The sequence below is a fragment of the Rosa rugosa genome, unplaced genomic scaffold (genome assembly GCF_958449725.1).
Source record: "Rosa rugosa unplaced genomic scaffold, drRosRugo1.1 SCAFFOLD_152, whole genome shotgun sequence".
NCBI classification, from domain to species: domain Eukaryota; kingdom Viridiplantae; phylum Streptophyta; class Magnoliopsida; order Rosales; family Rosaceae; genus Rosa; species Rosa rugosa.
This window is the reverse complement of record NW_026908957.1, coordinates 1-12836: the sequence shown is the minus strand read 5'-3', so window position 1 is coordinate 12836 and position 12836 is coordinate 1. Positions and strand designations below refer to the sequence as shown.

Sequence of the window (12836 nt, the reverse complement as noted above, 5' to 3'; positions counted from 1 at the left end):
ATAGCCGGCGAAGATGGAGCTTTTGCCGCTGGTGGTGGTCCGAAAGTTTGGCAGAGCGGAGCTGTGCAGCGGAACTGCAGCAGAGCCATGCAGAATGTGCAGCAGAGGAGTTGGAGGGTGGCCAGCGGTAGCGGGGCTATGAGCAGCGGTAGCCTTGGAACGCTTGGAGCTTAGCGGACTCGGTGCCCGGCAGAGTTTTTGTTCGGCGGAGGCTTGACCATCGGAGGTAGCTAGCGGGAGATGGCTAGCGGTGGCTCAACGGAGCTTTTGCCGGCGGAGATCGGAGAAGAGGAGTTGGTTCGCTAGCGGAGCTGCTGGTTCGTTAGCGGAGTTTCTCAGCGGAGCGGAGCCGGTCTGCTAGCGGAGCTGCTCGGCGGAGCCCGGAGAAGAGGAGCTGGATTGCTAGCGGAGCTGCTCGGAAGCTGATGCTTGCTCTGCCGCTGATAGGAGCTAGCGGTGCCGCTAGTGGCAAGTAGCTGGCGGAGGAGGCTAGCTGAGGCCATCGGAGGTAGCCAGCTAGCGGAGGCCGTCTGGGCCATGCGCTGGCGGTATAGGAGTTTTGGTTAGCGGTACGCTGGCCAACGGTGACTCCAAGCGGTGATGTTGAGCGGAGTCGTGGTCAGCGGTTGTGAGGCTAGTGCGTGAACGAGTGCTTTGGCGGAGTGATGTTCGGCGGAGACAGTCGAGCTGAGATTTGAAATTGGCGCCAGTCCCCGCTAGCGGAGGATGATGATTGAAGATAGGATGGGTGTCCATAGAGGTGTTCTGGGTGTCCAGAGTGAATCACCAAAAAATTATACCGCCAGGGTGGGATTTTTTTCTTTTTTTTTTTTTTAAGTCAGCGTTGATTTTTGAGTTGGGCGCGACCAACCCTTAGTTGGCGGTGACTTGCCCTTGACTGGCGTTGACCGGCCCTCAAGGTGCAAGTTTCTGCACATTTTTGCTCTAATTGTACCGCTGGAGTGGTGTTTGATCATGCCTTGGCAAAAGTTGCCGCCAAGAAACACAAATTCAAACATGAACTCACTGGGAACCAATGAAGACTCAAGAATGACTAAAGAGAAACGGGTGACCAATGAATTTGAAATGGCTCAAAGAAGGAGGGAAGAATTTCTTTGAGTTCCGCTAAGCAGACTTAGCTCATGGAAGGTGACGAAGCCAATGTGTTGGCTTCCCACAGACGGCGCCAATGTTAACGTTAGTGATCCGTGGGGATCTCTAGTTAGCTATAAATAAAGAAAGAGAGACAGAGAGAGAGAGATTTGACACAAGATGTATAGTGGTTCGCCTCCGCATGAGCGGGAGACTACGTCCACTTGAAAGCTTATACTAGTGTGTTGAGCCTTGCGGCCCAAGAGGGATTACAAAGTATGTAATGGGATGATGAATGTGTTGAGTTGTGGGAGGAGGCATTCCTTTTATAGGTGAAGGAATGCTCTTCCTTTACTTGTTCTTCGATGTGGGACAAGAAACCACACTATTCTAGTCTATTTAACATGCAGAAAGCTATGTTATGGAGGCATGTTGGCAAGGGCGGGAAGGTGGCTTCCCGGTGGCGGATTTGCGACTTCCGGATACCGCCGCGTAGCCTGAACATAGGGCTACACGATGTATGTCTCGGTTGGGCCATGCCATGTCTTGTGGATGTCCCAAAATGGGTGTTACTTATGCTTGGTGACGTAGTAAATACTCCATATTATTGGAGGTATGTACATCATGTATTACTTCTCTTCTATAATAATTTTTTTTTACGAAATTAGAATGTAAATTTATGTTAGAATTTGGGTATTTCTTGATTTCTTGATGTAAGTAATCGAATCTATTGATCTCTAGAAAAGATATTGAATTTGTATTATTAATACCTAAATGCCCAATTGTCCATGATCAAAGTGAGGTAATATAGTGTGTTTTGGTTTGGGGTCGTCTTGTTGGATTTGTACCGAGGGTTTTGCTTGAATAGAGTTTGGGGGTTTAATAATTTTTTATTACCTAAATCAAATTCAGTCACTTTCCAGTCATCCATTTGCTTGAATGGAGTTTGGGGGTCCCAAATTTTTTATTACCTGAATCAAAATCACTAACTTTCCAGTCATCCATTTAGGTTGTGATGTGGTTTTGAGTATAGCCGTATAGGAGACTAGGAGTAGTAGTTGATACAATCTCAAATTTCAATCTTCATCATCGTTTTGGACTATGGGACATTGGGACTTTATGAAAGTCTTTTTTTTTTTTTTTGTACTTTTTCACTTGGATTTTTATGTCCATGTGCTTGGATCATCTAAAAAAATAAGTTTATTGATTTCATGTTTTCTTTTTTCTAGGTTTTGTTTAATGACAGATCAACCTCAAAATTCTAAGCCACAAAAAGTTCAGAAGAAAGTAAATTCATATTTTCAGAAAAATGATGTTGTTATGGGTGATATTCCAAGTTCGGTTGAGCAAGAACCTTCTAGTTCTGTAAGAGTTGAGTCTCGTGAAATTGATGTTAATCACATTGAACGTGATCCGGGAAAACGCCCTCCAATCTCGTCATATCCTATTAATGAGCGTGATGAGGTTCGAAGAAAATATATACTTTATGGTCCCTATCAACCAAAATTAGAAGAGTATCCAACGCATCTTTGTGCTTTAGGTAACCGGATAGCACAACTTAAGTAGTTGAATTTGTATTGACATTGAATATTTAACTTTGAATTGTTTCAATTTTCTATTGCTAGATTTGGGTAACAAAATGCATTTTGTGGATGATATTTTGACAAGTGTTATGCAATTGAGATGTTCTATCAAAACAAAGTAGACTCTACCAAATTTTTTAGAATAAATTTTCTATGGCAACATAAGGTAAATTTAGCCCACCTCAAATTTATTTCCTGGTTCCGTGCCTGAAGAGAGCGCATCAACCACCACTGCTGCCTTTGCAGGAAGTTAATGTGCATAAGAATTAGCTGCTGCTATTGTGATGTTTTAGTCTGCAAAAACGTAACCATGTAATCTGTTGTTGCTATTCAGTTATGAGACATTAATTTTGAAGTTTTCATCTTGTTAACTCCACATTGCTCATATCTTAATTTATGTACGTGAATCTCCATCCGGTTTGTCAGTTTCCAATCTCAATTACTAGCTCTTTGCCAAAAAAAAAAAAAATCTCAATTACTAGCTAGCCAGCTTATTATCAGCTATGTATGTATCCGTATTTACATATGGCTCGGTTTTATGTTTTCTGATTTTGCTCGATTCTGTATCCAAGTATCGTATTTGTAAACACGTCTCTAGATAATCTACACCCGAAAATCATTTCCGTCATCCCTGGTTGAAAAAAGAGAAAAAGAATCAAGGCCAAGCTCAAAGGTACAAGATTAATTAGGTTAAAATGTGTTAGGTTGAACATGACAATATTACAGTCCTTAAATTAAAGGGAGAAATATAGAAACCCAGGACTACTAGTCATTCTCAGTCCTCTCTCTCTAGGAAGTCTTAATGACTTGCTGCCATGTTCAGGATCAAGAAATGTATAAAATGTGCATTTCCTCATTATTTTGTGCAAGTCAAATGAGTGCAATTTCTTTATCAATTTGCCTGCATGTTATATGTACCACTATGACATGCATTTTCAGAAACTCTCCCTCATATATAGAGTAGCTAGAAATCTAGAATCACTTCATGAACGAAATTTCTTGCCTACCTTTCAACGCTTTTCGATCATTATCGACTAGTAGTACTCGTGCCTGCCCTGCACTCTAGGTAACACCAGTTCCCCAAAGTTAATTTCACTTGATGTTCACCGTCAAGATTCCATATATGAAAGAAAGAAGATTTTAGGCCTTGATGAAGGTGAAGCATGTGAAGCTGTACTCTTTACCAGTGAAAAAGACAGGAAAAAGGAACCCATTTTCAGGCTAAGCACTTGGAATGTATGATTGTATACACAGAAATGGACAAATATATCATGGATGCGTCAGACGTTTTAGGCGGTTTCAACCTACTCATCCAAGGAATTTGAACCGGCCAACCAAAAATTGCTTTTAGAGCAAGCACCTCATGACATGAGAAACACACCTTAATCCCCATTAACCCTTCCTTGCCTTATCCAATAACTCGAACAAATTGAAATTGCGATCAATTATGGGACGCATTCAAAGAAATATGGTATGCCCTGGTGGTAGCTAGTATATATGGTTCAATTGACATTTATATTATATCATACATCATGAATGAATTAATAATTAATTAATTTAAATTAAATAATTATCGGTCATGTGTTGATACTGCATGTTCTATCTGTCTATCATGATTTGTATGACAAAAGTCATTTAAAAATAAAATGAGTAATTTATCAACCTGGCAACCATCAAATAGATTTGAATTGGGAGCTTGGCATTCACTCCATCTCATTTCCTACTTCAACTTTCAAACGCGTCTAGATAATCTACCTTTAGCTTAGCACACCTCATGGCTAAAAACCTCAAATCATTGGTTGGCTTGGATTTCCTTATCATTTTCTCCCTTAATTAGGTAAACAAATAATAACAGCTTGGAATTGGATCACCAAAAACCAAAACATACACACATATTGAGTAAATATTGATCCATAACTTCAGGGATGTTGACCTCATTAAATGCACATTCACCTGCAAAATCTTAATATATACTCCAAACCCCTAACAATAGGGCATTACTCTATCCCCTCCCTAACATGGACTCTCTTAACATAATCATAAAAATGGTCACACACAGAATGACAGAATTCTTCACCTTTCTTTATTATCATGTAAAGCCTAAATAAACCACTTACCCTTTCATATAATTAACCATTGATTTGGACAAATCGCATAACTAAATTAGTTTCCTAATCAAGGCAAAGGGACTTTGAGAGTCGTACACGTCTATATAACCCCCACTCAGAAAATGATACCGAAATACTATTTTTGTTTTTTACATAAAAACACCAAAAAAAAAAAAAACCAACCTTTCCCTCAGAGACCAAGAACATGGCCGAACAAGCTTATACACACTCTCCTTCTTTCTCTTTTCTTTCTCTCTCTCTCTCTAAAAACCACGAGACAAGTACGAAAAGGACTATCTGAAAACCCTAGCTTTTTCTCATCTGCATTTTTTTTTTTTTTTTTATTAAAAAGATTGGTTCTTTATATTTTGGTATAACTGCGGGTGTTTCTTGGAATCGAAGCATCGGATTGTTCCGTGATCTGGAAAATCCCAAGTGAAATGCGGTATTGGAAGGAGGAGCGGAAACCCTAGGTCGCCATTGATGAAGCCATTTCGTCGATGCCAGAGGATCCTCATCCTCTCTCTGCTTTCGCTCTCTGTTTTCGCTCCAATCCTCTTCGTCTCCCACAGGCTCAAGAATCTCACCTATACTGGTATTTTCATACGTATTCCGATCGTATGTTTGATTTGGTGGAGTGTTTGATTGTGTGTAGTGAGTGATTTGTGTTCTTTTGGTTTTGGATTGTGGCAGGGCGGAAGGAATTCATTGAAGATTTATCCAATGTTGTATGAATCTTTGCTCTTAAATCTCAGTTTTTGGCTTTTGATTTTGAGAATTTCTGAATGGGAAATGTTCAAGATCAATGATTTTAGTTATGTGTTCAAGTTATAGTGTTCTTTGGGAACTATTGTATTGTAGTGGAGACTTAAGGTGGGTTTTGTTTTCTGAGTGCAGAAATACAGGGCTGATACTTTGAAGCTTAGTGCTGTTGAGCAGGTACTGAAGGATGATTCGATTTTGAGATGGTTTCAGCCAAGTTAATCGAAAATTTGTTTTACCGTATTTTGTTTTAATTTTCGATTGCGGTTTGTGGTTTTAGGAAGCCGGTGAAGGTTTGAAAGAGCCCAGGAAAGTTTTGTATGAAGATAGGGATGTAGTTTCTTCGGTTAGTTACAGTCTTGGTGAGAATCAAGATGGTAAGGAATCTGGACATGTTGGAGACATTACTGATACGGCGGAAAGAATGGAAAATGGTTGGTGTATAGTGACAGGACTTTGTGCTGTGTTTCTTTGTTTGCTTCTTTCTCTCGTTATTTATTGTGGGTCTGCTTCCTTCAAGTTTCAGGAACCAATAATGAGAGCAAAGAAGGAGATATACAATTTCAGCAGAGAGAAATATCATCTGCATCCGGTGAAAAGGTAGCATTCTATATCTATCATATGGTCACCTTTTTTTTCTTGTTTTTTTTTTCTTTTTGACAATCTAGTAGGAATCTTGGTTGAGAGAAAAAATGAAAAGGAAAGGAACTGAAGTCTCGCGTTATAAATGAATGTAGATTGAACTGAAATAACAAGTGTAGTATGGAAGTTCCTGCTTTATGAAATTTTGATTGAGTGCAAGTTTTTACCTGTTAGTTCATAAGGATTCAACCGTATAGGTTATGCATCTCATTGTAGAACTATATTTTCTCAATGTATGTTTTTTGTGTCTTTCAGTTTACTGATAGAACTAATTTTATGCATGACAGTGTAGAAGTATTCTTACCATTATATGCTTTATGTGATTCAGTTGTGCATATAGCATAACATTCTGTTAGCTGAGGTCACCACATTTCATGAGGACTCTTTTTTATGCGTCTGATGTCTGTTCTTAGATTGGATATTCATATAGCTTGGTTATGATTGGGATTTTGCTGAGTATGTAAAATGATAGTCTTCCATCCGGAAAAGGCTTTTGTTGAGCATTTTAGGTACTACATCCAAAATCTTGCTGGTATATAAGTTTAGGAGCATTTTAAGATATTTTATTCCTGAACTTTTATATAATGGATGAATTGCGAATGTATTGAACTGGATCATGATTTAGCATGCAAGATTTGGCAGTCAGACATTTTTTTTCTGAACTTAATAACATCTTTTATCTTAAATAGTAATGTTTATGGTTCTGGTGACAGGGGCAAATTAACCAAGCATTGGTCCAACATGAACAGAATGAACAATCTCAATCAAGGAAAGTAATAGATCAGAGAATAAAAGAGATGAAAGATGTAAAATCAAATCATCCCGTTCAAAAAGTGAATTCAAATATCCGGAGAGTAGCAGACAAGATAAATGAGATGAAAGATCAGATGATTAGAGCTAGAGCATACATGACTTTTGCACCACCTAATTCACAGTTGGTGAAGGAGTTGAGACTGCGAACTAAAGAGGTGGAACGTGTGGTTGGTAGAACCCACAAGGATTCTGATTTATCTCGGAGGTAAAATGATTTGTACTTTTGTTTTCATTTTGCATAAGCATGTCACAATCAGTTCCCTAGACTTTGAAAAAGAAGAATGCAATTAGTTTTGTGAGTGAACATATAGGTTGTGGAACACCATTTCTCATTTAGTCTGATTCTCTAAAATCGATGATATTGCAGTGCTTTGCAGAAAATGAGAAACTTGGAGGCCTCACTATCCAAAGCCAGCCGTGCTTTCCCAGACTGCTCTGCAATGGCCACAAAACTACGTTCTATGACTCACAGTGCTGAAGAGCAAGTTGGGTTGCAGAAGAAGCAAGTCACATTTCTTTATCACCTTGCTGGAAGCACTACCCCGAAAGGTCTTCATTGTCTTTCTATGCAGCTGACTGCAGAGTACTTTGCTCTGGATTCCGAGGAGAGGCAATTTCCTAACCAACACAAGTTGCATGATCCACAGCTCTACCATTATGCTGTCTTCTCCGACAATGTTCTGGCATGTGCAGTGGTTGTAAACTCCACTGTTTCCACTGCCATGGTATTCTCAACCAGCCTTTTTCAATAATCTGTTTTAACGCTTAATTACCAGTCATCCCATTCTTTTTGTGCTAAAATCAATATTTAAAAGCATGATTTTGTCAAGCTGAAGCCAAAACCATACCAGTTGATCCCATATCCTAATGTTTAATTCCCAGTCATCCCATTATTTTTGTTTTTGGGCTAAAATCAATATTTAAAAGCATGATTTTGTCAAGCTTAAGCCAAAACCATATCAGTTGATCCCATCTCCAAATGTTTGCATTTTTCTAGGATGTTACATATGCACACACATTCTTTGTACACTCGATCCTAAGTAGCAGCATGAAAGCTTGATGACTTTCTTACTTCTGTCATAATGATGTGCAGGAACCAGAGAAGATTGTTTTCCATGTGGTGACTGATTCACTCAATTTTCCAGCATTGTCAATGTGGTTCTTATTGAATCCTCCTGGAAAAGCCACCATCCAAGTCCAGAGCATAGAGAGTTTTGAATGGTTGTCGACCAAGTATAAAAGACCATTAATTCAGAAGTCCACTGACCCTAGATATGCTTCTGAACTCAACCACCTCCGTTTCTATCTGCCTGATATCTTCCCTGCACTGAATAAGATCGTGCTATTTGACCATGATGTCGTTGTTCAAAGGGATCTATCTAGACTGTGGAGTGTTAATATGAAGGGGAAAGTCAATGGTGCAGTTGAGACTTGCCGGGATAATGAACCATCATTTTTACAGATGGATACATTTATCAACTTCTCAGATCCATATGTAGCAAATAGGTTTGATGTCAATGCATGCACATGGGCATTTGGCATGAATTTGTTCGATCTTCAAAATTGGAGGAGGCATAAGCTAACTACTCTATACCATAAATACATGCAATTGGTAATAAGACTTTCTACCTTACAAGCCTTTAATGCATTTTCTTTTTTGGTTGTAAAATATGAATGTTCTTCTGCAATCATATAGTAATGCTTGTTTTGTTGGGTGTTGGTTGCAGGGTTCTAAGAAGCCATTGTGGGTGGCTGGGAGTTTGCCTTTAGGTTGGGTCACCTTCTATAACCGGACAGTGGCTTTGGACAGGCGATGGCATGCTCTCGGGCTGGGTTATGACTCTGGTGTGGTTCAGGGGGATGTGGACCGAGCAGCAGTGATACATTATGATGGAATTATGAAGCCGTGGTTAGATATTGCGATTGGGAGGTACAAGGGGTATTGGAGCAAATATCTCAACTATGATCACTCTCATCTGCAGCGGTGCAACATTCATGCGTAGTCATCTACTGAAGTTGTGGGATTAGCCACCCTGTACCACATGATTTGGATGATGGAACTGCAGTGGTTCACTCAATTCATTCTTTTAAAGATTCTTCAATGTAAAGTTCCTCCCCATTCTTTCCCCAATTTTTTCTGGGCCTAAAATCTTCTAGGAGCTGAGCTGAGTCAAAGATATAGGAATAATCGGATTTAATAAGTGCCCCTGGGGATTCTGTATCAGTGGTCTGTGTATGTACATAACTTGTTCCAATTCCCATAATCATCTTTCAACGTAGGCAGATGTACTGGTTCTTCATACTTTACAATGGATAGTGTTTTTGTTTGAGCAGAATTCACAAGTGATTTTTTACCATTTGTTCCCAAGTAACTTGATTATATGATTTAAATTGATTAAAAATGAAAGCCACACCAGACTGAAATCACAAAGCAAGTGTGGGATTGTAAATGTGTTTCTCTGGGAATATCTGCTCCGTGTAAATTTTGCAGCATCATGATTTGTGTCATTAGTCTTCCTTGAGCACAAGCTTGGACTTTTCAACAGATTATGTGACAGGTGGAGAGAGATGATTGGATATTTGCAGATAGGGGATATCTAATGAGGGGTATAGCCAGATGCAAATCTATCCAACTTGAGTGGTGCACTTTAGCCCAATCATATTAATCTGTAAATACTCGCAATGCATATGAAGTAATAAGCTAGAGTGCAACGGTTTCACTGCAGATTCTCTCTCTCACCAATTCTCTTTGGACATTGAAGATAATGGCCTCCTTCACAGCTAGCACTCCCACCTCATCTGTCACCAGGGCAGCCCTTGTGCACAAGCCATCTGTTGGGGCTCCATCCTCAACTATTCTAGGTAAGATTTTTCACTTCCTCAGTCTCACCTTACAAGGGTACTAGTTTAGCTATGTTATTTTGTTAGATTGTCATATCGGATCACTAACTATGATATACTGTAATGGCTTCTAAGTTATCAATCTCCTCACGACGAAAGTTTCACTTCGACATGTTAGGTTGTGGAACTCTCAATTTGGATACCTAGACAGACTAAATTTTGTTTAAAATTGATGAAGCATATAATCTAGATTGACATGAACAGAACATGCATGTTAGGTATCTTGCAAGAATACGTTACCTGGTAACCTTGATGCATCAAACTTACTAACTAGGTTCTGACTTAATTTTGATTTCTTACATGAATTATGTACTAACATTATTATGCGTATGTACTAACATTATTATGCATATGGTTACAGCTTTGCCATCAATTGGAAACAAGGGAAAGGTGAGATGTTCAGTGGAGGCAAAGCCCCCAATGAAGGAGAGCAACTCAAACATTGGGATGAGTGCATCTCTGGTAGCTGCAGCTTTGGCTGCAACCATGTCAAGCCCAGCAGCCATGGCTTTGGTGGATGACAGATTGAGCACAGAAGGAACAGGGCTTCCCTTTGGTTTGAGCAACAATCTTCTCGGGTGGATCCTTCTTGGTGTGTTTGGTCTCATCTGGGGACTCTACTTCACCTACACTTCAGATCTTGAAGAGGACGAGGAGTCAGGACTATCCCTCTAGTTCAATTAAGCCAAAAACCCCAGTATTCCTCACGGAGGAATGTAAAAATTTCTAGTTTCAAGGAGTTTGGCTGTTAATGTTCGTGTTTTATAAGTACTGAAAAGCTTCCTTCTCTGGATGGATCCAACTTGTGTACTTGATTATCAACTATTATTCATCAGTCATTTCTCTACTTTATTTATCATTCATTCCTTAATACTAAGGATTTTCCTTGAATTATACATATAGAACTCATCTCCAAGTAGTAAAAGATTACTGTTAACCCAAACATAATGCTTACATTTATGTAATAATGCTCCATGAAATTTTCTCGACATCTGAATTGGAGTTTGAAACAGACAAAGAAAAGACCAAAACATGATTAACGACTGATGCTTAAACTCGGTGGCCTAAGTAGCCAACATCTTAACATGAAAGGTTCAATAATACTATAGTGCTTGGTGGTATTGAACGTACTATTGATGTGCTAGAACAAAAGAAAACATCCGATAAAAAATACTTGAAGAATTAATGATAATATTCCCAATGCGGCAATGCTGATTATAAAAATCCAAGTAATTGTTCCCAGCACTTGATCAAGTGCCTGTTTTGGGGCTTCTCTTCTTAGACAAGCTAGGTGTTATCTTGAGGATTTGAGATGGTGGTTCTACTAATTCTGGACTGACAAGTGGTCTGATTTGGGTTACCTCTGAGATCGATTATGCTATTGACGCTTCTATGGTTGATAAACATTTACTTGTGCAAGACTTCTGGATTGATAATGCTTGCGATGCCATTATGCTTTATGCTTGCTTACCTTCTGAGATAATCAAAAGAATCCTCTGCATTCCCATTTCAGTTTCAAGAAGCTCCCCTGATAAGATCATATGGCAGCATACTCGTAATCAGATTTTTTCAGCGAAAAGTTCTTATAACAGTCTCATTACTAAACAGCCTATATGAAATGCATATGGAACCATAATCGGCAGAGAATCGAACTTCTAAGGTTGGAATTTAGTTTTGTTTCCATATATATATATATATAGAAACTTGCTCAGGTGCGGATATCCGCACCAAAGCAAAAAGGTGCGGATATCCAGTTTTGACCCACTTTCCGATCACATTTTTACATCTTAGCCGTTCAGTTTTTAGATCCTAATGTATAGATCATCTCTGCAAAATTTCAGCCAATTTGATGATCGTTAAGGCATCCAAAATTGCAATTTACACGAACGGACTGAATCTGTCGAACCGGAACCGTTCGTATTTATAATGGTAAATTGCAGTTTTGGATGCCTTAATGATCACCAAATTGGCTGAAATTTTGTAGAGGTGATCTATACATTATGACCTAAAAACTGAACGGCTAAGATGTGAAAATGTGATCGGAAAGTGGGTCAAAACCGGAAATCCGCACCTAAGCAAAAAGTGCGGACGTCCGCACCGGAGAAGCGCTGTATATATATATATATTATATATATATATATATATATATTATGTGATATGGAATTCAGTTCATAAGCCTTCCCACCACCTTAGACCCTTAGACACACATACATATATACATACACAGGCGGGTTCTGAAGCGGACGTCCGCACTTGGCTAAAGTGCGGACGGCGACGCAGCGGCGGCGTTCCAGGCTGCGACGGCGGCTCGGTGCTTGGCGGACGGAGGCCGGAGGCTTGGCGGACGGTTCTAGGCAGCGTTCGAGGTCGGAGGAGGTCGGGCTTGCCGGTTTCTGGGCAGTCACCTCACCTGCAGTTGCAGGTTCTGTGCAGCACCGCAGAACCGTCGCCGGCGACTCCACCGGACCGCAGACTCCTCCGCACAACCCTCGGCGTCCCTCCGGCAAGCCACGCCGCACCGTCGCCGCTTGATCGAGGCCGGAGGCGCGACGTCCGCACTTTTTCTGGGTTGCGGACGTCCTCTTCAGAACATTTTTGTATACATACATATATATATAGAATTATTCTCAGGTGCGGACATCCGTACCGAATTTTCAGTACGGATTTCCTGTTTTCGACCACTTTCCGGCCACATTTTTACATCTTAACCGTTCAGTTTTTAGGCCCTAGTGTATAGATCACCTCTACAAAATTTCAGCCAATTTGGTGATTGTTAAGGCATCCAAAACTGCATTTTACACGAACGGACCGAATCTGTCGAACCGGAACCGTTCGTATTTATAATGGTAAATTGCAGTTTTGGATACCTTAACGATCACCAAATTGGCTAAATTTTGCAGAGGTGATCTATACACTAGGACCTAAAAACTGAACG

The 12836-nt window shown here is 40.0% G+C and overlaps 2 protein-coding genes across 5 annotated transcripts; both read left to right on the top strand.

The window, feature by feature from the left end:
• The first annotated feature begins 4958 nt into the window (after positions 1-4958).
• Positions 4959-9285, top strand: LOC133724268 (probable galacturonosyltransferase 6). Of its 4 annotated transcripts, none has more exons than XM_062150961.1 (9): positions 4959-5378; positions 5477-5511; positions 5681-5722; positions 5826-5979; positions 6072-6145; positions 6937-7205; positions 7368-7725; positions 8094-8612; positions 8728-9285. In XM_062150961.1, the coding sequence occupies exons 1-9, from the start codon at positions 5267-5269 to the stop codon at positions 9001-9003; spliced, it is 1839 nt and encodes a 612-aa protein (XP_062006945.1). In that variant the 5' UTR covers positions 4959-5266; the 3' UTR covers positions 9004-9285. The 4 variants fall into 4 exon arrangements, with proteins under 4 accessions (XP_062006945.1, XP_062006943.1, XP_062006944.1 ...); XM_062150959.1 differs by having other exon boundaries at positions 6901-7205; XM_062150960.1 differs by having other exon boundaries at positions 6066-6145.
• Positions 9286-9675: 390 nt separating this feature from the next.
• LOC133724270 (photosystem II reaction center W protein, chloroplastic) lies at positions 9676-10760 on the top strand. The gene is made up of 2 exons (XM_062150962.1): positions 9676-9862; positions 10263-10760. Exons 1-2 carry the CDS (start codon positions 9766-9768, stop codon positions 10574-10576), a joined length of 411 nt encoding a protein of 136 aa, XP_062006946.1. The 5' UTR covers positions 9676-9765; the 3' UTR covers positions 10577-10760.
• Positions 10761-12836: the final 2076 nt, after the last annotated feature.

What these genes read in the sequence shown, in the direction of transcription:
- LOC133724268 (XM_062150958.1), top strand. Translation starts at nt 5,267, where the DNA reads ATGAAGCCATTTCGTCGATGCCAGAGGATCCTCATCCTCTCTCTGCTT. An exon ending in TTGAAGATTTATCCAATGTT is followed by an intron (nt 5,512 to 5,680) that starts GTATGAATCTTT and finishes TTCTGAGTGCAG; the next exon opens with AAATACAGGGCTGATACTTT. An exon ending in GATTCTGATTTATCTCGGAG is followed by an intron (nt 7,206 to 7,367) that starts GTAAAATGATTT and finishes ATGATATTGCAG; the next exon opens with TGCTTTGCAGAAAATGAGAA.
- LOC133724270 (XM_062150962.1), top strand. Translation starts at nt 9,766, where the DNA reads ATGGCCTCCTTCACAGCTAGCACTCCCACCTCATCTGTCACCAGGGCA. An exon ending in TCCATCCTCAACTATTCTAG is followed by an intron (nt 9,863 to 10,262) that starts GTAAGATTTTTC and finishes ATATGGTTACAG; the next exon opens with CTTTGCCATCAATTGGAAAC.